The 26,096-nt window shown below is 40.5% G+C and overlaps 1 protein-coding gene across 1 annotated transcript in view; it reads right to left on the bottom strand.

Annotated features, from left to right (window-relative positions):
• Nucleotides 1-26,096, bottom strand: part of acap3a (ArfGAP with coiled-coil, ankyrin repeat and PH domains 3a) — a 67,277-nt gene that overhangs the window by 36,359 nt on the left and 4,822 nt on the right. Inside the window, exon 2 of the mRNA XM_054608946.1 lies at nt 2,821-2,878. Coding sequence (XP_054464921.1) covers nt 2,821-2,878 — 58 coding nt within the window. The remainder of the gene's footprint in view (nt 1-2,820; nt 2,879-26,096) is intronic.

The raw sequence follows: 26,096 nt of genomic DNA, 5'->3' as shown, positions 1-26,096 counted from the left end.
GCTGCCAAAGTATATCCGGCGATACATTTTAATTATTTATTCGTCTGAGAGAAAGACGCCCTTTTATGATCTATTAACTAGTGGACAATCTCCCCTCGCTCTCCCCCTCCTCCTGTACTTCTGCTATCACAAAACTGTCTACTGACAATCGCACATTCTCTGCAGAGAAACACACAAGAAGAAGACGGAGTTCATGAATTATTTGCATTGAACCCTGTGCACAAATGTGTCTGATACATTCAAGTTAACACTGATAAATTAGTCCATCTATGTTCTTAACACTATAAATCTCACTTCAAAAGAGTTATGAGTAAAACACAATTAGTTTAGCTTAGCATTAACTCACTATTTAAAAATGTCAAAAAAAAAAAAAATCCACCAACCAGCACCTCTAAAGCTCACTTGGTAAAACAAGATATCATGTTTTGTTCAATTCGTGTACAAACTAAGCTAAGCATCTCCTGGACCTAGCTTCATATCTCATGTTCAGACATGAGAGTCGTATCAATCATCTTATCTAACTTTCATAAAGAATGTGAATGAGTGTATTTCCAAAAATATCAACCTATTCCCTTCATCCCCATTTAGCGATAGCGATGCTTTGAGCTAAATGCTAATATCGTCTTTTTCTGTTAATGATATAATCACTTTGTTAGGTATCACTGTCTTTTTGTCAACTTTTAACTGCACCAATAAACATAAAATAAAATGTAATAAAATTTGGCAGTAAGTGTGTAATGTAGTCAGAAGATCCTCAATCTATGGCTCAGTATTAATCAAATTGAAATATGGATTCCAGAATATTTTCTCGCCCCTGTATGTTTTAATGTTAAACTCTTAGATCAGAAGCACTCATCAAGCTCTTCCACAATCCTCCTGTTGAGAACAGCTCAGCACTATAGTTGTTTGCAGCCCTTCCATTGTGATGCTATGTGTTGAATTGAACTGATTTGAATCCTGCAGGGAATAGGAGAGAGAGCTCAGAGATGTGGATCTGTAACATAGAGCTGAGTGGAAATGAACAGAACTATGGTGGAAGTTTCCAACACTGACGACAGTAAAAGGAGAACAGACTAATCCTGGCTCTCAGACACATACTGAAATTAAATGTCAAAGGGAGCAGATGGACCGGTGACACAAGCATTACAGGCAAAACATCTGGCTGCCTCATTAACCGGGTGCTTTGAAAGCCAGTGTGAGTGCCACGTCATGTTTCAGCGAACTTCAGCTGAACTTTTCAACAGGATTGAGCGACATTATGCTGTCCATTATGCCGTCAGTGGAGTCTAGCAATGTCAGTGTGTGGATTAGGCTCTGCAGAGCATCATAATGCTGGTGAAGAGTGGCTAAGTGTAATGGACAAGCTGTGTCTAAAGTCTGTTGCAACAAGGTATACTGTAACAGAATATGGAGAACAACAAACCAACATTCCTCCTTTTTCTTCATTTTTCATCCAACATATTACTACTGTATACACCTGGGATCAGTTTGTGAAATACAAAGCTACAAAACCATTGATGTGCCAAAGTCTGTTTCCCAGAACTGAAAAATATCCCACAAACATTTCCAAAACATCTTGGAGTACAAGGAAACTGTAAGCGTGCATAATAGTCTTGGCAAAAAATAAATAGAAAAAATAAATAAACAACGCTATTGCAGATTATGAAGGCAAAGAAAATGTCCATGTTTCCAATCAAAATATTTCAATTATGTTTCCGCCTGCGTAGACAAACTTCTTGCCAGAGACAGACACTCAGTACTCTTCAAAATCTTGTTTATTTATGCAAAATTGGTACTACATACCTTTATTAATTTCTGAATATAATACTTGGGACACAGCACTGAGATGATGATTGACCTTAATTTGTGCACTGGTGTGTTTTTCCCAAAGATTTTAAGTTGAAAACAGAAGAGAGTCAGACTTAGTACTTTTAACAAATATCCAAACACCATTTATTTTTTACATTTGTTTGTATGAAGTGATCTGAGGACAGTTTAAGGCATTTTTTATTATTTCTGCAGCAATAATGAAGATTAATGTATATAGACTTTAAGACATAAATTTGCTTTTCATATGTGCAGAGCACTAAGATTTAAATGTATTATTAATCAACAATGTTCTTTTTAAACTTCTGGCCATACCTCCTACAGAGATGTCACAGCAGATGTCTATCCTTCAGGTGAACTTTAAAACCAGGATGGCACAGAGATGAAGCTGATGGGCAAAATCAGCACATGGACAAGCAGTTGCCTCTTGGCCTGATCTCAACTGACAGCTTGTAGAGCAACCAAAACAAGCATGTACCAAAGACATTAGTTGCATTGCTGAATATAAATGGCATTGTGCTTGTATTAACTTTAATGTTGGCCTGAAAGACATGTCATAATATGTTACCCTATCTGATATATTCTTTTTTTTATCCTACAATTTTGTTTATGTATACAACCCTTTTCAAGACAAGTAAAAAAAAAAGTGCTTTTTAGGAAATAGGAAACCCACAAAATAAAAGGCATAAAATGAAGAGAAAGCAAAGAAAACAAATGGGTTTGCTCTGATTTGATGACCATGTCTATAGAGCATTATATAGCAGCTTAAAGCACAGTTTAATTATTGTTATGATTATTTCTATTAAGCATTACAAATATTTATGAGTGCTTATAACGTAAGTAGTTATAAAGAATTAATTATTAATTAAAAGTTTATAATGCATTATACACATGAGCGTCATAGATAGTGTTAGAGAGTTTATAAATAGCTTTACAAGGCCTGGTGGACAGGGAGATAAAGTGCATTGGCAGTGACAATATCAAATGACTTACCTTGTCTAGTTTTGCCTCAATCTCCACAACCTCCGTCTCCACTTCATCAATATTGGCCCTGAAAAACAAAAGCAAGAGAGCTTTTAAAAGCATGTGTGGTAATGTGTTACTGGATGACTGAAATAAATCTCATTATGGTAATTTATCTCATTTCGCAAACAGCCGTTCAACAATCTGCATGTGATTTCCCACGTTCTCAGAAAGCATGAAGAATCTGTGAATGACAGATGGCTGTTTTTTGCACGGAGCCAAACACAGACGTGTTTCGAGCAGCTACAGGGAAGAGTTAGGGGGAGCTTTAAGTGAGCAAGACGCCGTCCTGGGAGCTGTTCAGCTCAAAACAAAGTGACAGACGAGGTCGCGACATGTTAGAGGGAACATGGCTGTCTGGAACATCCCGACACCCCAATCCACCGACTTTCACTGTCAACACCACCGCCGCTAATACCACACCCAACCGCACCACAGAGAGAGGTGTGATTTACATCCAGAGACTCACAGCTGCATGACGTAGCCCCTAAATGCACCACTCCCCAGCTTCTCCACATGCTGATCAGATCTTTATCGCCTTGATAACCTGCAGCTAATCCTGCTAGTATCTGCTTCCTTGTCAAGAGAATAAATATGATAATAGTGAGCCTTGTCATTTAGTCACAGCTCTGCATACCTCCACCAAATATTCGGAAAGTCCACCACTTTGGTCCAGACCTAAATGTCCCAAATGGGAATACATTCATGTGCCCCAGAGGAAGCATCTAAATAATTTGGTTCTCCTCTGACTTTTCATATAATGCCACAATAAAGGTTGACATTTTTGGCTTTTAGTGAAATGTTTTGACATCTGTTGGATGGATAGTCATGGAATTGGTCGATACCTTTATGGTGCCCAGAGGATAAACTGTAATCACTTTGGAGATCCTCTGAGTTTGGTTTATGACATGCAAATCTAATGACTTCCCATCTCCCTCAGCTGTACTTATTTAGTGCCAATTAGAAAACGTTACCTAGTTTGGTCTTTTTTTCACAAATTTTTTGTAATAAGTCACTTTTTGTAATTTTGTAATAAGTCACTTTTTCCTTTCGTCCATCTTGTACATTATTGTTTGATTTTTATCTGTTGACGGAGACAGAATATATTTCCTTCACAGTTCTTCTTTTAAATGGTTAATTTTCATTTGGATTTAGTCTTGTTTCCTCTTGAAGTAGGTCAACAACAAATATCATTCGTCAATGTTTTGTGTTGACGACATTTACATCTGACAAAGGCTTTTTGAAGAAATAAACTGGCAGCAGGGATAGTTTGGATGTTTCGGAGTGGGGTTGTAGGAGATACTACTTATCTATAGTAAGTGTATTTCCTACGGATGCAGATAAATGTGGGTCAGCATGCCCCGAGTATGGAGCAGCAAAACATATTTTAGTAACCTAAAAATAGACTCACCTAACAAAATCATCATCCGTTTAAGTGTACGCTATATTTAGAATATTTTCACTGCTTTATCTTGCTGCCAAAAGGCCATTTTTGACGGGTAGCTGAAGTGAATGTTAAACTCATCTGTGCGCTCCTCAAAGTCACCAGACTCCTGTGACGAAAACAGTTTGGATTCGTTTCACTTCAGTTCCCAAAGGGAAAATATTCTAAATAGTGTACACTTCGACTGATATTGATTTTTTTTTTAGGAGGATCTTACTTTTAGGTGGCTAAAATATGTATTGCTGCTGCAGTCATCCACAGCAATACATTACTTTGTCACATCTATGTGTGGATAAAACACTGACTATAGATAAGTACCTCGCACAACCCCCCTTCAAACCACCTGAACTATCCCATTAAGACTAGTTTAACTTTTATATCAAGGAAAGAAAAAGAATCAAAGCCCTACACACACAGCAGCAGCTCTGTGATGAGAGTATCTGTGGCATATATATCGGCCACAGCTGGCAGGATGTAAAACTTGTATCTCTATCTCCTCTCTTTCTCTCTGGCCTTGGGTGGATTAGCCTGCTTGGCCGAGGCTGCACAGAGCTCAGGGGACGGAGGATGGCACGTGCTCTCATACTCCCCTCCACCCCCGCAGCTTTCACTCTCACCATCTCCTTTTTATAAGGATGTGAGGAAGTGAAGGGGGGAGATAAATACTCCTGAGAGGAAATATCTGTCAAAAGCTCCAACTCATGCAAAATGGAAACATACATTACTAAAATAATCAATACCATATTATTCCACATGTGGACGTGTGTTATTGTAACCTCAACTGATCTCCTGCTGAACAGCCTTCAGCCAACCACACCCAGGGATTATGTTGCTGTGAGCAAAGCTGTTTTCATTGCTGATGTCATTTTTTAAACTGCCCTTTTTATGTGATAATGCAGAGCTTCAGGAGGCTCGTTCTCCTCACGCCTTTTTGCAGTGGCCACGCTGATCTTAAAATGCTATTTTGATATTTTATTTTCAAATGTCTACAGATACAGAACAGTTTGTGAATAACTCATTTAAATTTGCCAAAAGCAGACACAGCGATATCTGCAGCCATTTCGACATCACAAAGTTTCTGCCACATTTGTAAAAACTTGCTATTAAAACATTTATATTGTGGACTATAATTGTGGCTTTGTACATTTTAATGTCCAGATCTTCCTGCTTTCAATTCATTCCACTGTGTTATAAATATCATTATGCAGAGACTTCACAATATCTTTTTATGGGACTATACAAAAGTTAAACGGGCCAGAAAAAGGTGAGATTTAGTATTTTGTTTTGCATTTTTCAAGCCTCAGATTTATATTTTATCCAAACATTTTCTTGCTCGGGGAGAAACTGTTCGTTAGTCTTTGGCCGGCACTTTGATGGACCTGTAGCGCTTTCCAGAGGACAAACGGACAAACAAGTGACGGGCGAGGTGAGATGGGTCCTTTAAGATGTAGGATGCCTTCCGCAGGCAATGAAATGCCTTCTGAATGCAACTGAACAAGTGGCTAAACATAGTGACAGCCCAGCTAACTGTGCCAGATGTGTGGACAGCCCCCCTTCCCCTCCAGGCTGTAACCCCCCACTGCCCTGTCTCGCTGCACATGCCTCCCATAATGGATGCACACGGTTTCCCCCAGGCCCGTAGCCACGGCAACCGACTCCTAAGTGGGCCGGAGAGGTCCCCGATGTGCTTGTGAGTTGACCCTTACTCACACCATGGGGGAGAAGAGAAGCTAAGTAGATAATAACCTGACTCACAACACGGCTACTGTGACAAGAGATGACCATCCTCGCACCATTAAAAGCTCATCAGGAGACTATAAAACAGCAGTAAAGCAACACCACAATACTTTTACAACTTGTCAAGGCAGATTGAGGTTACATGCCCCTGTTTGTGTGCAGAATTAAGCTGGAATCATTTATGTGAGATGGAACAGTGAAAGCAGCAGCGTGAAAACATCATTAACACTCAGATTGTGCTGAGCAAGCCGCATGCAGCTCCGGTGGTTTATAGATGCTGACCGAGCGTCCAGAGTAACGTCTGAGGTGCCGTTTACTGGCCATGAGTCGCAGAACACCTCCATTTCTATTTATTTCATGAACCATGGCACTTCTTAACTAGTTTCACATGATGCTTAAGGTTAAATTCTTTTGAAATATTTAAATAAAATAACATTTTGTCCATGCTGGCATCTTTTTGGAGTGTGAGCTGTGACTTTCGGAGGTTTTGCCGGCATCGTCTGAGAGAAAATGTTTCTATTGTTCCAGTAAGCAGTAGTAGGGAAAAGTATTTCAATCCTACTGCTAAAAGAAGCAACAGCACTTAAAGTAAAAGTCGAGAAAAAAAAAAATGGTGAAATATTTTTCTCTGATATTTGGTGTAGTAGAAGTCTAAAGTAGCATGAAATTGAAAAACTTGTTCTAAATATATATCAGTACCTCAAAGTACAGTATTTGTGGTTTGGCTGCTGTGTGTGAGCTGGATGGCTGAGAGGGATGCAGGTGTGCACGGATGCCCCAGAGGGCTTGTTTTAGAGGGTGAATCCCGAGCAGGTGGGATGCTGAGGAGGGAGCCAACACTGGGTCCAGGTAGTGACCCCTAAAATACAGCCGTGGCCGCCCCGAAACCAAACCGCCAGCTGGGGCACACCGACGAAACCCACAGCTGGCGACCCGCTGGGGAGAGCGAATTAACCAATGAGTGATGCGGCGATGTCAGCCTACTCTCATCTCTCTCTGCCAGCATACAAATGAGAACAGCTGTAGAGCAGACTACATGCTAGCTTCAAGTGATCCTCAGCAATCAGCGGACTGTTTGATATCAATCTGCTGTTTGCTATTCAGCATCTTTAATCTTAATTCAAAAACCTGCCACAGAGGCTTTCATCACTTTGGAGAGTTTGGGAGGCTACAAAGGGGACAGGAGGTGGAGTAGAGTGGAGGAGGGGGAACCAAGAGGATGGAGACGGGGGGGGGCCCCGTCTGTCTGAGGGCCCCATTGTGAGAAAGCCACTTCCTGTCTGGAGAAATGGCAGCATTTTGTTATATTATTGATTGCTTTAGTGTCCTAATTGAGGCTGAATAGCAGAGATGGATGGCTGACTGGAGTGGGTTTGGTTGAGCATATTCCCTTCAGCTTCATTGAACAGCAGCTCGAGTTATTCTTAGCTGCCTGGCTCCTGATGCTGCCCTCCCTTGCCCTGGCCAGCGCTCCTCCTCCTCCTCCTCCTCCTCCCCCCCCTCCAGACCACTACATGAACTAATGCAGGGTCAAGGAGGCCCCCCCTGGCTCTGCAGTGCCTAGCAATCCTACCCAGTACATTTTTAGAGTCACTCATAAATATCTTACCTCCCCGACCACTTAACCATAACTAGGCACAGCAAGCCTGTGAAACTTTGGATTTAGTGATATTTATAGAGATACATTTCATCAAAACCAAATCTCAAAGAGCAAAACATTTGGGAAGTTTACACTCCAGCAACCGCAACCAAGGTTGTCCAAGACAGCAGCATCACATTTACCAAATACATTGTTTGGTGTTCATCTTTAAAGCCTTGAACAAGAACAGTGTTAGATTTATTAAGACTATTTATTCTTCTAAATGGATCATTAGCTGGTGAGTTTACGTTTTGGCTGAGACATGTAGCTTCAGCCTCAATTCCATGTATGTAGGCATGAAGACATACATAATCAATACCCCATACATATTTAAAACTGATATGAGTTAGCCGGTAACTCAAAAAAGACAATAACAGTACAAGTACAATACAATACAACAACACACAACAGACAGTAACTCATGACAATTAATTAGCAAGCTAGCTATGGTTTATAAAATGTGAAATTATTGGTTGCCAGCAAGAAGGTACAAGTCTGTTTTTATCTCTGCTTGAAATCAAGGACTCCTTGTTTGAAGAGTTAATATTAATTTCAAGTGGTAAATGTCACTGCTATCATTGTATGTGCCGTGCAAGAACAGAAAGCTTGACAGGCATAACAACAGTAATGGGAGAGGGGCTTAGCGAGCAGTCAGTTAGTGCTACTACAGCTCATTATGACCTCCAAAGAAACTTGTGCACTCATTCAGTTGGCGCCACACTCACATCATCATCCAAATAATTTAAGAATTATACCACCCCATAATCTGTCGTAACCCAATCCTAATGCATTTAAGGTGCCAAGGGAGTTCAAATGTATCCAGTAATACCCTCCCTAACATGTGCTCAAAGCCCTGACTATTGTTTCATAAGCCCAGGCTTTTATCTCCGCTTGAAAGCTTAGATGCGTTCCTCGTACTTAAAACAAGCCTGCTTTCTGTTCTGAGGAGCCGAGAGCTCGGGCCGCACTGTAAACACCACTCACATTTCTACACCAGACTGTTGTGACGCGTCTCCTGCAGCAATAATTACTCCTTTATGCTTCTTTTACAACATGCTGGAGGCCGTAGCATTAAGCCGTATCAATTTAGCTGCATGTAGTGGATGGGTGCTATCAATCACGGGGCTAACATGTACGTCTCATGTGCTGTCAGTATATTAAAGCCTTGTTCCTCTTCTACAAGTGGAGGACAGTACTCAGCTCACCACCCCCCACCTATGATTTAACAACTGCGCCAAATATGTGTGTAGCCAAAACAGCTGAGTGGCAGCCATTGACCAAGCCCTGTTTCTACAGCAACATTCATCAGCAGACGATGCCTCCCAGCCCACCCACTCGTTCATTCAGTGGACTTAATACTGAGACCACCAACACTCCCAAAGAATCTATTTCCTCACGGGGGCCTCGAGTGTCTGACCTCCACCAAGTCTGAGAAGAAACTGTCTGGTGATGAGTTCAAAAGAGGACAGGACCTTCAAAACCTTTGGTGTCACAGGGTTTCACAATAATGCTGAAATAAATCAACCTACAGAAAATGTATTGATTGCAATGTCAATAAGTAATGCTTTTAAGTCATTATATTAACATGAATTGGTTCCTGCTTCTCAATCACAACTTTGGTTGGACAAAAAAAGAAATTTACGTACATGTACGTCTTGGGCTTTGGGACTTTTAGACATTTCAAGAATTAATTGAAAATGATAATTGATTGATTAACATAATCATTCATTGCAGCCTTATTTAGCAAGAAACCCTCTTGCTTTTGTCATCAGATTTACTGATAATGTGGAGGGGCTTATAGTGACTGTTTTCATTAGATGATTATTATCTCAATCAATTGTTCTATGGACTAAAGATTAATCAGATCATAATTATTTTGATATTCAGAATCTTCCAAATCTGAGCCAGACAAAACAAGAGATTTGTTAATGTCTCAAAAAAGGCATTTTTCACTACATTTGGACATTCTTTCTAGATTAAACAATGAATTCATCATCAATCAATCATTTATTCTATAGAATGTCAAAAAATAGGAAGAAATATACCTATCACAAGTAACCAGAGCCCATTGAGATGCCTTAAAACGTCTTGTTTTGTCTGACCAACATCCAGAATAATCCTTACACCATTTAATCAGACATAAATAAAACATGAGTTACTTCACTCATTCTCTTACTAATAGAGCTTGTGTCCGATGTCCTGTCATCTACATTTTCAGGATGAAAGCCAAACCCCGCACTGCTCTTAGGGCTCTCAGCAACTAAATCAACAGCAATGCGCCCAACTGCCATCTGACGAATCTTGTCCTTGTGGAGAAGCCCCCAAAAACTTGGTCTATTTTAGCAGGAGGACACATGTGCAGGCTATCCTCTCTCATAACAATGGAAAGCCTTGTAAATCACTAACAGGGACAGAGACTCATGGACCGCTATGTCTGCATGAAGTTGCAGTTTACGTCCATGTCTGTCACTTCATAAAGTTGCTATAGTTGGCAGATGATTTCTTAGTTTAGGCCAAAAAATGTGTTTTTGAGGTCACAGTGACCTTTGATTACTACATTCTAATCAGTTCATTCCAAGATAAATTTGTGGCAAATTTGAAGAAATTCCCTCGAAGCCTTATATTATTGAAATGACATGTTCACGAGAACAGGGCGCATGTAAGTACTGACAGATGTATGGACGGACAGACAACCCAAAAACATAATGCCTTGACGAACACTGTTGCCGGCACGGAGACATTAAAACACCCATCAGAACTACATTAAATGAGACTCAGACATAGGAGATCTACTGCAAGGCATTAAAATAGAATTATGCGGGAGGGTTAAAATGAACTCTACTAACCTAATTCTGCACCGTTTTGTTTTTGTACGTGACGAAAAGCGTCTGAAATGCAAATCGTATAAGAGACATTGTCATATACAGATATATATGCATGCCTCATATTTTCAGCAGCAATTTAACAAAATTAAATCACTCTTGAGTTTCACTTGTTCAGTCTTTACTGTAGATTCAGTTTAGAGCAGCAGACTTCTACTGTATATTATGATTTTGATTGTAAGTATCAGGAAATTGAACAACAAAGCTGCATCGGACTTGTTACTTGTTTAACAATGCTAGATTAGACAGTTAGCCAGATATCTTTTGGATTAATTCAGGTTTTCTACATGCATTTTAACATTATTTTAATCCATCACTGCGGTGAATAATAACATGAGGCGACTTTTATTATTCTCTCCTCATTATTTCTATTTCTATTCTAGAAACCCACACAGTTAATTACCTCCTAGGAAATCCTAAATTTAACATATCCATCAAATGGACCTCATCAGGCATGAACTAACCTTGTTTTCCCTATTTTCCTCTGCCATCCACTGGCAGCAGAAATGCTCTTGCATTACTTTATTTGTCATATATTCATAATAGATTGTTCATCATGACAAAAAAAGCCCCAAAACTCTTGCTATACTACTGAAGAGGGTGAAAATGCCAAATGTATATTTGCTATTTTAAGCTTTCCTCTTAATACTGTATGAGGATGTAATTCCTAATATTTCTTTAGCCTCCTTATTAAGTATTGCTTATATTTCACTTTGCTGCAAACCAATTCTCGCATAAACACATTTCTCAGCGAGTATCACAGTTTGTATTAATGTCATTTTAAGTGTACCGTGTTAACAACTCTGCCTCTTTTACATGACTGAGCTAAATAGGAAAACAGAGAGTTAACTGAGCCAGATGGTCTTACAATTTCACCGATGTTTACCCAAAGAGAGCCAAAGTTAAACATGCTTCTTGATCCAGGGCAGCTTCATCACTGGCTTTGGATAAAATAGATGCAGGACTGTCATCTATCAATAACATCTACTATCCTTTCCTCGTCATCTCAGAGGGAGAAAGCGGGTGCAGCGGTTATACCAAGTGAGTGAAGTGTACCAATCATGAATATAGGCAGCCCTTTTCACAATGACAGACTGAAGTCAACATGGGGTCAGTCCACCAAACCTGAAAGCACGAACCTTTGTTTTTTAAAATGTCGTGTCCTCTCTGTTAAGATTTCCCCAGGGCCTAAACTTTGGATAGGAATTCAGAAACTTACAGTATCTGCATGTGGAGCTCAGCTAAATTTACTGTAACATCAGAAAATGTCTCATCCAGAGTGTTGTCTGGAATGGAAAGAACAGGGGGGGGAAATTATAAGAGGAGATTGAAAGAGATGGAAGAGGAACTTGAGTCTGGCTGACAATAAGTATTCCTCTCTCCTGACTGCACACGACCTCTCCAAGATCAACAACCCTGATGTTTTTTCTAACTGAAGGAGCTATCTAGTCTGGCGGCGCGTTGAGCGCTCCACCTTAGATGACCAGTCTGCCTGCTGTGGGTGAACTTTTGCCTGTCTGCTCCCCTTCTCCTCCTCCTCTTCCTCTTTGGCCACACCCCTGCCAACCCTCCCTCCTACATGCTCATGGGTTGGCTGTGTGGGGTTTTCTACAGCCACAGACCACAGCACATCAATCTTGACGGAAAGAGCAGCTCGAGAGCTTGACGCGTCTCCTAAGGAAGCAGTCCAGAAACACTAAAAAAAGTGAGCCAAAAACACATTTGGTGTCTGTGTTACCCAACAAAGCCACAGACAGAAGCCAAACATATTTCAAGTGTTTAAAATTAAGGCTTCACTAATTAATTTCTGAAGGCCGACACCAATAACCAAATGTATTTATTGCCAGGGTTGAATATCTTTATATATGACCATGACAGTTTGATCTTTACTAGACACTTTAACTGTCTAGGAAATCCAAGAATAATTCAAGTCAACAAAAAAAATGGTAAAAGGGAAGAAATATAATTTAATGCTGGTTTTATTGACCGATTATATGTAGCTGTGGTCAAACAAGACCCTTAATTACATTAGAGGAGCACCGCATGAGTAGACAATATCCCATATTTTATAAAAGGGCCAAAATTGGTCTGATATATTGTCAAATAATAAAAATGATGCTCTGACCAGGTTTTATATTTATGTAAAGGGTGTGCGAATAGAGGATAGAAGCTATGTCAGTTGTTGAGCATTGTGAATTTGTCACAACATCCATAAAAAGTTTATAAATGATTGATTTTCAATTATAAAGACTTGTTTAATAAAAGGGGAGCCTGAGCAATTTAGTGTTGGACTTTCATAAAGTTGAGACAGTCACAGCGGGCCAAAACTAAAGCAGTTTTTGTTACTAATACAACACAAAAAACAATGAACCCTACACTTCCCATAATGCAACTCAATAACATTTTTCATTGGACTACCATTGGTGGAAAAATGTTCACATATGTCCTAGCCCCCAATTTCTCAGACTTTACAAATTCCTCTGCAAAGCCTCAGGAGACATCATTCAACTGTTTTCACAAGCTGACGAATACTAAGCCCCTTTAAGAAAGAACGGCCTGCATGAAAATAAGGGAGTATAAAAACACATCTGTGCTTTCAAACTGTTCGTCACACATTTTGTTGCTTATCTGAGTACAGAAAGAAAAGCTTTCACATATAATCTTAACCGCTGCTGTGACAAATGCTCCTCCTGTATCAGGCCGTTAAGTGTCCTGTTGGACCTTGAACAACGTGCATATTTTCAGAACCTCCCTTGGCAAGAGACATTAGTTCTGGCGGTGTCCAACGTGTCCAACGGTCCCACAGGCAGTGAAAGCAGCCAAGCAGGCAGGCAGCCCTCTGAGTTGGGGATAACATTCCCGTTTTTTTATCCGAGCAGATGAATCCCATTTTCACACATGTAGAAAACGAGAACAGGGAGACATTCTTCTGCTGAAACATTCAAATCAAACAAGACTTCTACAGCCAAGTTTGCGCCTAAAAACTGCCTGGGCTGTTCCATGAGACCTCCACAGTCCAAGGATTCAGATTCAGGTTTTCATTTGGACACACAACTTTTCATTTCAAAATGTAGAGTGAAAACTATATAATCAAAGTAATACAGTAGTTTGAGATTTTGGGAGATAATCTTTCTTGCTTTCTTGCTGAGATTTAAGGCCTTTACACACCCTGGGGATTTTTTCATGCGATTAATTGGCATCTCAATATATTTCGAACTGCTTTTTTTTGTCATGAAAGCTTTCACACAGAAGGAGAATATTGCTTTATTACTCCTTCCAACCTTGACCAAGGCAGCACAAACCTATTCCACTTCTTCCAGTCTTACCGTTCTCATAAAAAGCCCTGGACATATAATATTTGCAGACAAGTATTTTCGTGTCGTTAATTCGTACAACCCTGGTGTGTAAAGGCCCTAGATGAGTGGATTGATGCTAATCTCATACTTCTCCATTCAATATAAGGCTACAGCCAGCGGCCGTTTATCTTAGCTTAGCATAAAGACTGTAAACAGGGGTAAACAGCTTGCCTGGCTCTGTCAGCAAGACACAACCAGCACCTTTAAAGCTCACAACTTGTTGTTAAGCTAACCACCTGTTGGCTGGAGCTTCATATCTGCCATACAGATATGAGAGTGGTATTAATCTTCTTATCTGACTCTTGGCAAGAAAGTGTATTTCCTCTTAGTTTCTTAGTTTAGCATGTTAGCATGCTAACATTTGCCAGTTTAGCACTAGAGACCGCTGAGGCCAATACAATTGTGATTTAATTTGCAGGTCATCATCAAAGTTGTTACAATTCATCCTGAAGGGACGTATGGCAATCCCTTCTGAAGTAGATGAGAGATTCACCAATAAAAACATAAAAGTCAAACTCATGGTGGCACAAAAGGAAAATAAGGGGATCACCAAAGTCAGAAGGATTCATCCTCTAGGGACCACAAAATGTCATGCCAATCCATCCAAAAGTTGTCAAGATATTTTAGTCTAGACTGAAGAGGCCTGAACGTGTGTTTGGCTAAAAAAAATATATATATTGAAAGAGGTTTAAATTACATAATCGTTCACAAACGTCTGCACATTATTCCTTGCCAAAAGTGAATGTACTAGCAGCTCTTTCAGACATCACTCACTCATGCAAACCTCCAGTAGATACTGGCTGCCAAAACCCTGACTCCTGACCCCGCAGTAACCCTGAGAGTGACCCGACCCCGAGGGAGCGAGCAGCTGCCCTCAGCTCCCCCCGTCTGATCAAACTCCAGGCTCAGGCAGCTCAGAGAAGTGGGTCAGCCTGCCAACAGATAGAAAACTGAGCATGTCTCACCCCCTTTGCTTTAGAATAACGTGTCAGAGAGAGAGAGAGAGAGAGAGAGAGACAGGCTGCTGCTGACCAACAGCTGAAGTTGTCTTTCCCGCTCTTTTTTAATCCAGCCAGTTCACATTGAAAGCAGTCAGCGCTAACAAATCCACCAGAGCACATACAGACAGTTCAGTAGAACATTTTCAAGGAAGTTACAAGTTCCTCAAATTTGTACTTGTACCTTCCTTGAAAATGTTCATCTCCTGCCACTTTACACTTCTGATCCTCTACATTTCAGAGGGAAATATTGTTATTTGCTCACAAAACATACGAAGAGCTGATAAAATATGATGTTTTGTATTAAATTAAAACTACCCAACCAGTAAATAAAGGTACAGCTGAAATGATTGACATTAATAGGTTGACAGGAAATTTATTAGCAACTGTAATTTTTCATTCATAAAAGTTAGCTGGTTCCAGATGGAGATTTGCTGCTTTTTCTATTCGTTACTTGAATTATTATGAGGTTTGGACTGTTGGTTGGACAAAATAAACATTTTGAAGGTTTCAATTATTAATAATATTAATTCATAATGAAAATGATCATTTGCAGTTTTATTAAAAAAATATGCTATAGAAATAACATTCATTAATTTCAAGTTAAAACACATTATAAATGGATATTTTCTTATTCTCCCTAATGTGCAAAACAAACTGAAACTGCAATACAAACTGAACTGTGGGCTTGTTGAACCACTAGCAAATACACATCTAAACATGAGTTACAAGATGATAAAAGGCTCTTTTGCCATTGATGTCATCCACAGAGATTCCTTTCAATGTCTAAATGTAAGAAAATGTTTCCATTTATAACTCGTCTAGCTCCGGGATTTTGTGCAGCAGACAAATGGCAAAACATCTGCATTATCTAATTTTAGCATCAGCTCAGACAGATTGATTGAGGGGTACATGACCCAAGTAAAGTCAGAGTTATTAACTGAATGTTAAAGCAGAATTGCACATGCTTGAACTCCACAATTATAAAACAGTAATGTGGCAGGAAGTTTCTATCCTGCTCCGTCCAAGTTGGATCTGTGAGGGTTTTCTTTCGTGTCTCAGCGTTTCCACTAATATTTCAAAGCCTTGAGTACAGGTCAGCTGTGGAACAGACTTCTTCTGCACAATATCTCCTTTCTTTCTGTAGTCAGGCAGCTGGATAGATTTCAATACTGAAGACAGTCATGAAAAGAGCCAAAGTGACTGAAAACTTGTTGCCTTTATAACAATCATCTTTTCAGAGCATTTTGAGCTGTTTAAATGATCATTATCAGTTCGTCGGCGCGTGATTTGATTTCTGGTACATCCTGGGAATTAGTCAAACAGTGAGAGTGGAATAGACAAAGGCTCATCTTGGAATCAGTGGGTGGCTGGAGGCCTGAGGGGCCTAACCAAAACGCTTTTCTGTTGTTTTAATTGACAATATGAAGCAAGCTGTACCCATTGCTAAAATGAGTTATAAAACATTTTATGCAGCTTTAGGTGAAAGTTTAATTTAATGCCACATTTAAAGGATAAGGCTGTTGAATTTTTTTTTTATTTTTTTTTTCTTTCTCTCAACAAATCTCATGAAAAGACCAAAATCAAAGTGTTGTCCGTGTATCCAAAGCCTGATTTAACTTGTATCTGTTTTATATATTATATTATTTATTAAAAAAAAAAATCTAAACAATCCATCCCTGTTGGGATAAGTTGCATTTTCTTAAATAATGCTGAAGTAATTTAAAGTTTAGTTTAACAAATGCCAATTTTTCGCCTCCATAAACTTCTTAAATTTGAGTTGCTGGTTTTCTCTGTTTTATTTCATTTTAAAAGTAATATTCTCTGGTTTTGGTCTGTTAGTTGGATAAAACATGATGTTTGAAATTATATTAAAAAGTAATTGGTAACCTTCAGCCCTATTCTTAAAAAAATATCTAAAGAAGATTAAAACATCATTGGGGGTTACAATCAGATTATTTTCAAGTGTTTACAAAAGTATTTATTCTTGCAGGGCTTTAACTTTCACCATGAACAATGTCAGCTGTAGGAGGGTGAAACTTGGCATCTGACTGTAGACTGTGACTGTAGAGGTTCTCTCCTAAAACTGTAAATTTAACTCTGCATTGAAGGTTACACATTTAAGTGGTTTGTTCCTTTAGCAGTTTTCTACACAACCATTCATGTTCCTAAAAGCCTCTGGGGAGCTTTGTGGTTAGAGCTCTATTAGCTGCTAATACATCCCAATCTGTACTGAACACTACAACCACATAAACAGGAGATATTGAGATCAGTTAGCAACAAGTGATGACGCTCAGTCCAGACAATGAGATAAATCTACTGTCTATAATAAGAACAATATAGTCTGAGAGGACAGACGTGAATTTCAGCGTATAGTATTTACAGTGAATCTGGCAGCGGCCATGTGTAGCTCCCCTCCTGAACTTCCTGCTGTCAGCACAGTTCTTGGAAGCTGAACAGGAATGCATAAAAAGAGACAATGGATGGGAATGAGGCCAGCCCGAGTCCTGTGTGACCTTGAGTTGCTGTGGGGTCAGCGGTGAAGTCATTCTGGAAATCACATAAACAACAACTCCCACTTTGACATCAACACAGGAAGAAACAACAATCCTGCCTTCTTTCCCTGCACTTCTCTGGAGAGCATGAATGTCTGTGTAAAATGTTTGCATCCAATAGTTATTGAAATCTAACAACTTTGATTCCCTTCTTGTTTTTTTTCGGTTTGAACTTCGAAGCAATCGCTGCAGGATTGTTAAATTTGGCCCACAGCAACGAGAAGTCTCTAATATCGGCTGCATTTGGTCTTTTTGACGAACCAGCTGGGTGTATTGGCCATGCATAATGCAATGCCAACTCCATACATCCCCCATCAGCTATGGTGGCAGTGGTGGTGGGGTGGGGGTAGGTTGTGCAATTAGGCCAGCACAGCCCGAGGGGAAATGACACTTCAGACAGCGAGCCAACAAAGACAGTCATGTAGAGGAAATGTGACATAGATTAACCCGTTCAGCGCGGCAAAAGTGGCGTTTACACCACACACCCTGTTAGGAACTGAATGAGTGTGGTCTGCGAGTGCTTCCTGTGTACCATCACAAGGGAAACAGACTTGAATGGACAGTCTCAGAATCGTGTGTTTATTATAATGTAGGATGTAAGAGGATGTGTTCGACGTCACAACAGCATTGTAGGGGTTGGGTGGGGAGAGGGACGCTGCTGATCGGCGGGGGGGTAAACGGGAGAAAGGCCAGAGAAAGGTCAGGATATGAGAGGTCTTGGCTGGCGGCGCAGGTTTATGTTAACTCATGGTGGTCCGAGATGACGGCAACACACAAACATGTCAATGAAGATATTTGGGTTTGTTTGAGAGAGCACACACACACACACACACACACACACACACACACACACACACACACACACACACACACACACACACACACACACACACACACACACACACACACACACACACACACACACACACACACACACACACACACACACACACACACACACACACACACACACACACACACACACACACACACACACAATCCAGAAGAGGCTTCGGCTGTGAGAAGCAGCCTGGACAATGTTCCATTGAAGGGAGGAAACAATAAAGCCTACAGACACGAAGCTCCTCGTGGACTGTTTTTTGGGCAGCACACCAGAGTGCCGTGGTAAAAAAAAAAAAAAAAAAAAAAGATTGCCACACACAGTAAGCCAATCCTACAGTGTAACACCCTGGCATTTTGGAGAAATAGCTGAAATCCCTCTGTGAAAATCCCTACACAGGCGTGATGTGGTGGGGCTGAGCTGGGAGTCTTCCCGGCATTTTTGTGGGCTAAACATGCAGCTTGGCTCGCACTAGAAAGGCATACCAGACGTGTGAAGCATTCTGTTCTTTTCCTGTCTGAAAGCTTGAGAGATGGTTGCTCAACGAAACAACAGCTCAGGCGGCTTCCATATGAATTACGCCGATATCCCTTTCACTCTGAGAACAGGCTCGAAACATGAAAACTTCCAAGTGCTGCTTTACACTTGATGCCAAAATGAATACAACTGCCTTGGAGACGCAGCACACAGAGCCGATTCATGGTTTAGGTTAGCATGCGCATCTAGTGCTTGCTCAGACATCATGTGAGCATCACAGTGTCAGTTCAGCGGACGGAAAGACAGTCAAAGAGAAGAGGAGCGGTGTCACTTCCTCGTTTCCCCCAGGTGTTTCCTCTGATCTGAAGTCAGCAACACGCCCCTGACGTCACTCTTAGGCTCTCTTCCATTGACCTGCGACCCCTTCCCATCAGTCCATGGACCTGCATGTTGATGTGACTCCTGTGTCAACCAGCAGAAAGCTGACCGGACCCTGACACTATCGGCCAGGAAGCACAACAAGCCATGGAGGACCAGGAAAAACAGGGACCCCGAGGGCTGAAGTTTCTGTTGCTCAACCTGACATGGGACCTTTAAATGTGGATAGAAATGGAGAAGACAATAACGGCCATTCTTTGCCAATATTCCTTGGTCAATCCACAAACTTTATGATGACACTTAAGAACAATGGCAGAGGGCAGAGGTCAGAGATGTGAGGCCTGGAACAGCTGGCTGCTCTCAGTTAACAAAGCCAAAACATGGCACTGAAAATGGCTCTCTGGAGAATTACAGCCACAGCAGTTATGCCGGACTCAAGAGTGAGAAAAGAAAAGAGCAGGATTATACAGTTTTGTGAGAGAAAAAATGAAGCAGAGTCCCGGCTCATTGGTCTTTTTTCACCCAAAACCGCTCCCTCCAGGGAGAACCACAACAAACAAACAGTGAGAAAACAATGAGAACAACTTTGGAAACTCAGAACCATCAAATGCTTAGAGTTTGTGCTTAAAAAATGAGCCAACGCAATGAATCGAGTCGGTTAGCTAAGAGATTTAATTGACTAATTGTTGCAGCTCTACCCAAAAGTACCCAATATAATACAATCATGCAAAACAGAGAATAAAAAAATTAAAGAAAAGTCTTAGTAAATAATCTTGTGTGCACCGGTGGGCACACAAGTGGTTTAAGGGATTTAAGTTTTGACTCGGGTCTGGGTGTCATAACGGGAAGAGTCAGCAACCTCCTCGCACACATCGTCTCCCCGGGGTTTTGCCCTTTTCTCTGAACCTGCTTTCAATATTTCACCAGGCTGACGCATTTCCTGGCCTGTCCCTAGACCCGGTTCTGGCCCAGCCATGACCAAAAGTCTGCCCCCGCACACAGAGGAAGGCAAAGGGAGGACTGAAAAGGGGAAGGGAAGGGGGAGCATATGAGGCAGGGAGTGAGAGGGATGGAACAAATCAGAAACAGATGCTTGTACACGTGTGATTCAGCATTTTAAAAACGGAGTAGAGACCGAGCTACGGGTGCTTGTGGTGCCCAATGAATTTTCCTTTTTATATCTGCTTCATTTTCAGTATTTGTGTTGAAATATCCCATTTTCTGACCCATGGGATGATCAAAATGTAGCATTGGCTGATGTTGATGCACCTGGCTACTACCCAGCCACTTTCCCCTCTCGAGATCATGGCTTTCCAAGCAGCCTGGTAATCAGGGGAGATGTTTCATAGACATTACATTAAACAGTGAAGTCTGTTAGTCATAACTAACTGTTTTTTCTATTTTCCCTTGTTTTCTCTTATTCATCAAGCGTGTAGTGGTAGGAACAGATCATTCTGTCTGCGAGTCTGCTGACAAATGACGCATAGCCACGACCAAACAGCCAAACTCCGCCGCTGTCTCACTGAGAGGACACTTCACCTCACATGCTGCCTATGACTGGAGGGCAAATCTCCTCCAGCACAGCATCACAAACACAGCTGAACGATGGGCCACGAGTCGCAGCCGTTATGTGCAGAGGAAATTGGGTATTTTCCAATTAGAGTTCTATCTTGAGTGTAAAATGCATCCGTTGTAATACAGCCAAGACCAAACACGCTGCAACCCTAATGAGAAAACCTGATACAGAATAATCGGATTTCTAAAGCATGAGCGTCTGTGTAATGTTTCCAGGTCACGCACTCATGAACGAGGACGAATTTCAAACAAACAAGGCTTTCAAAGCAGTTGAAGCAACATTTTGGGGGAGATTCGCTTGAATTAAATGATGTGTTTGTGCAGTCTGTGTTGAGTTGTCCAAAACAGCCAATTTGACAAATGTACAGACCAAAATTGTAAAAGTTAAGCTGTCTTTGTTTTTCAGCTCGGCCTCTGACAGAACTCAAACCCCACCAGAAACACTGGTTGTTTCTGTTATTCTCTCTCCTTTTGTGCTCTTTGTTCATTTAAGAAGCAGATTCATAAAACCACACAATAAAAAAGATTTTTTCACTCAAGCTGAAACAATTCGAACTTGCATGGAAGCATTTTTACATCTAATCAGGTCTTTGAATTGACTTTTTCTGCAACCGCACCAGTTCTAAAATCCCCTCTGCATTCTGTCAGGTTATAGCCAGCATTCCGTAGAAGGACAAGCTTTTATATACTGGACTATTTTATTGGTTATGGAACTGAGGCTCCAGGAAGTTACTGTGCCCGGCCAAAAAACAGTCCAACAAACGGTCCACGGATTATAGCAATTTATTTTTTGTTGCATTGATTAAACAAACTGCATACAACATGTTAACTATTGAGCTATAGGGGGGCTGGTAGGTGGTCTTTGTAACCTTTGGGCGGAGCCAGGCAAGCTGTTTCCTCAACTTCCAGTTTTTATGCTGAGCTAAGATTAACAGCTGCTGGAGGTGACGTCATTTTTACCGTATAGATATGGTGGTGGTATTAATCTCCTCATCTAACTTTTGACAAAAAGCATATAAATTCCAAAATGCTGAACAATTTCTATTATTGAATCACATAAAATAGAACAAGAAAGTCATGCTAGCAGCTCTGTAAAGCTGCAGCCTACTAAGGAACAGCTGTAGCTTCATTTATAACTGCCAGGTGTGAGAGTGGATCACTCATCTTATCTAATCCTCCACCAGAGAGCATGAATAAGTTAATTTCCCAAAACTATTTGTGATGTGAAAGCAACAAAAAAAATGACCCGCGTAAAGAAAAATAACATCTCTACTTCTGTCTTGCGCAAGCCTGTCTTGCAGTACATCTAACAGCTCTACTTTATTGTATGGATAATCTACCAGGAACTTTAGTCAGACTATTTATATTAACTCAGAATTACAGTCCATTTCACACAACAGTCAGCCCACCCTGGAGTCAAGTTGCAGCTGAGGCTTAACTCCCTCCGTTCGGGGTCAGAAAGGGTTGAAGGTGCACATATGATACTAATCCAAATATGAGGTATTCCTGCAACCTGTTGTTAGCTATGCTCTATTAGACATTTTTTCAACATGTGTCTAGATGTTCCTGTCCTGAAAAAACACATGATCAGGTTTGGCCAAATTGGAGCCTGACTCCAACATATCAAGGGGAAAGTGGATTGTCTACTCCAAACAGTATGAGACAACGGATATCTACAGCCGGACAGAATTGAGATCAGATGTTTGGTCTCCATTACCATAATGCAATCTGCTAAGGAAAACAAATTCTAAATTGTGAGCGATTTTGTTCACTGATGTAAAACCAAAAGGCTTGGATTATCAGCATTAAAAATCTGCTCAGTGTGTTGCAGTGTGTGTATGTGTGTGTATGTGTGTGTGATACTTTTCTCACTGGCCCAACTCTTGTTTTCTAACTCCCCTGCCATGCATTAGTTATCGCTGCTCTCATCCACCATGGTTTGTGTGATAGGAATACTAATGCCAAATTACTACAACTCGTCCATCATTTAGGGCTCAGGATGTTGCCATAGTGCTGATTCAATGTCTACGGCGCAGCATGAGCAACCTGTGGCAACACCGGATGGCCGATTTGAAAGAGAGAAGTTGAGTTTATTGAGATTAGATTTCATAGCGCTTAATAAAAGTTTCAAACTCTTGCCGTTTGCGCGCTGACTGATCGAGGTCTTTGTCCTCTGTTAGGATGTGGGACAGAAGCAAATTAGCAGCCTTCTGCATGCAGCAACCAGCTTTTCATGGCTCTTTGTGAGAGCAGTGTGTGAAACGTCTTTGCTATTCATTAAGATGAAATGAGAGGGACAGCCGGGGCTCATGCAGTGAACCCCCTCCTGCAATACAAAAGGCTCAGGGATGACATCATCTCTGCATCCCAAAGCGTCTCACCAGGGATTAATCTGCATTTACACAAATCATCAATTAACTTCCTGGATATACAGAAAATCTAAACATTTTATTTTGTTTTATGACTTTCAAAAGAGAAGGGGCTACCAGTAGAAAACTCATAATGGAATGAGTCTTCATTTTGAAAAACTACTGCGATGTTGCTTAATTGATCATTCTCCTTCATATAGGCTGGATCTCCTTATTTACTATACAACGCAATTTAGTTAATCAGTGTGTGACATTTATGCATAATATAGTGTCCTCAATTTCCAGCAATTGATGGCATGTACAATCCCAGAATGCAATCTGCCACATTTGTGGTCTAAATCCACCTTTCTGCTCTGCAAATGCAAAAGCTGGCTTTGTCTCCTGAGGTCTAACCATAAACTGTTGGAGTCTTACCCTGAATACTTGTGCATCTGTTGCACATTGCACTTTGAGGTTATGTTTACCGCGAAGACATACACTCAGTAACCACTCTATCAGGTAGGCCTTCACCTGGCTAGAACTAATGCAGTCTATTACAACAGTCCTGCAATCAATCCTACTTTCATGAAGGTTATATAATTCGCTTTGCTGACAGGTGTTTCTATTATTTTGTCCACCCCATTTATATCAACGAGGGTAGGCTAAATAAATGATCTGCATCTACCAAACCTTCCAAAATGATCATAAAGTTGCATCAACAACCCTTGTAAACAGTGAAAACAGACCATTATGAAGGTCATGAATAAGTATTTATTGCAGCAATGTTGCATTAGACTGCATCAGTTTTAGCTAAGTGTACCTAATAAACTGTCAACCGAGTGTATATCCCTTCAAACACTCTGATAATCTATGTGCAGCCACCCTACATGTTTTGGAGTCGGGTGAGCTTCGAGGCTCCAACTGGCAAAAAAAGCCCTTCATCCGATCTCATTTTTAAAAGATGAAAGCCTTTCCAGCTAATGGCGCAGCGCCTTCTCAGCGGGAGAGCAACAACGCTGTGATTAAGAAATCATATTGCCCTCTGTATGATTAGATCTGTTTGCAGTCCTTCACATCAGGATGACACCAAAATTGGACGTTAATCATCCAGGTGCGACACCTTGCCGTCCACAGAGATTGCGCAGAGGAATGTGGGTCAATCCCTGATTAGAGACGCGCGTCCATCAAACTACACATTGCTGCTTTAATCCCTGTCACTTTCATTACCTGGAGTTGTTAGCTGCGAGGCATAGAGCTCGCTAAGGCCCTAACGAGATGGTGGGAATGCCCATGGGCCTAAGTCACTGAGCTTTTCTCATTTAATCAAGTACACGTATGAAACTTAAAATAGCGAAATAAACTCACTAAGGGTGGGGGAGCTGGTAGTAGAGTTAAATGAGTCTGACATCACAAGCAGAGGTCATTAAATCGAAGCCGAACAGGACACATGCTTTATGGGTAAGACCTTAAAAATGCAACACAGCACTTGTCTTGATGGATGTGATGGAGACCAGCTGGATATCAGCAATGTTTTAGTTTTTTCCAATAACAATAATGCTTCCCCCCCCCATGGCAAAAGTCACAGTCTTAATGGGAGGAGCCCTGTTGGCTGAACGACACAGATTCAAGATGGAAGGAGGTCAGTCTGAAATAGAGCAGAAGCAACAAGACCTTGCAGTCAGTCAGTAGAAATCCCTTCCAGCTCCACACAGCTGGAGATGCAGATCTTCCAGCTCCACAAGAAAAACATTGTGCAACAGCCCAAAAGTCCCAATCATGAACCAAGATGAACCCGCATACTTGGAATGAAACATGAATGTGAGCATTTTAGGGTTCACTTGAGATGTTTCTTGATAACATTATGAATCTAGCATGCACCCTACATGTGTCCAGAGTAGAAAAGTAATAGACTGTATATTACCCTTTTGAATAACAAGAGAGCAGACGGGCAAAACGAAAATGCACTGAATACAGTAGAAGTCTTATTTTAATGCAATCATTTGTTAGATAGCAGGAATGGAGCCTATCCAAACATGAAACTTTTATTTTATTTTGATGTAAAAAATATAAATATATTCATGCAACCCTTTCATAAGTCTTTATATATGAGCAGGAGCAGACTCCAATATGAAACCAGAACCATCCTCTCAATAAACATGCAGTAAATATGAAGTCATGAAGCTAATGTAATTCCACTATGAATTCCTTTCCCTTCCCCACAGAGAGGGAAACAGATGGGAGTACATCTTGCAATATATTTTAAAAATCCAGACGCCAAATGAGTCAGGTACTTTCCAGTTCACTCAACAATAAACATTTTCAGCGTTTCATTTTGAATGTTGAAACTCATCTTTACAATGTGAATATTTAAGAAAGTCACAAGTTTTTATAGAGCTGAGCGAATATTTAGTATTTTTATGACGTTGCACCTATTCTGATCATCAGTTATTCATTTAACAACATTTTCAAGCAAAAATGTCAAAATCTGGTTCCAGCTTTTCATTTGTGAATATTTGCTGTATTTATTTGTCTCTTATGATGGAAATAAAAATTTTGAAGGTTGGCTGGACTAAACAAAACATCAAGAGTTTTTTTTGTAATACATAAAAGCAGATTCCAGTTCAACGCACTTTATATACATAACACCATTTTAACATGATTTTGCGTACATTTACCTTATCATACCATTGTATATTTACATCAGAAATACCGCATTTCATTGTCTAAGTACCTTCAATAACAAAGTCTAATCTAACGTATTCTAAAATACTAATAATAACTATGTGATATTATTTTGAGCTATATCACCCAACTCAAAGTTTTTACTATGCATGCATTTCTGCTGTAGTATTTACTGACTTAATATCTTAATATTTACTTATATTTCAACTAAGCATACATATTTAATTCATGTCTCGCAGAGTGAAACTCTCCATGCTCTGCATTCCTTCATACCAGGCAACTCCTGGAATTTGACATAAACCCCCCCTCACCCTGTCATCTGACTTTGTGTCAC

The sequence above is a fragment of the Anoplopoma fimbria genome, chromosome 12 (genome assembly GCF_027596085.1).
Source record: "Anoplopoma fimbria isolate UVic2021 breed Golden Eagle Sablefish chromosome 12, Afim_UVic_2022, whole genome shotgun sequence".
Classification (NCBI taxonomy): Eukaryota; Metazoa; Chordata; class Actinopteri; order Perciformes; family Anoplopomatidae; genus Anoplopoma; species Anoplopoma fimbria.
The sequence above is the reverse complement of the archived record's forward strand: the minus strand, read 5'-3'. Positions and strand labels throughout refer to the sequence as shown.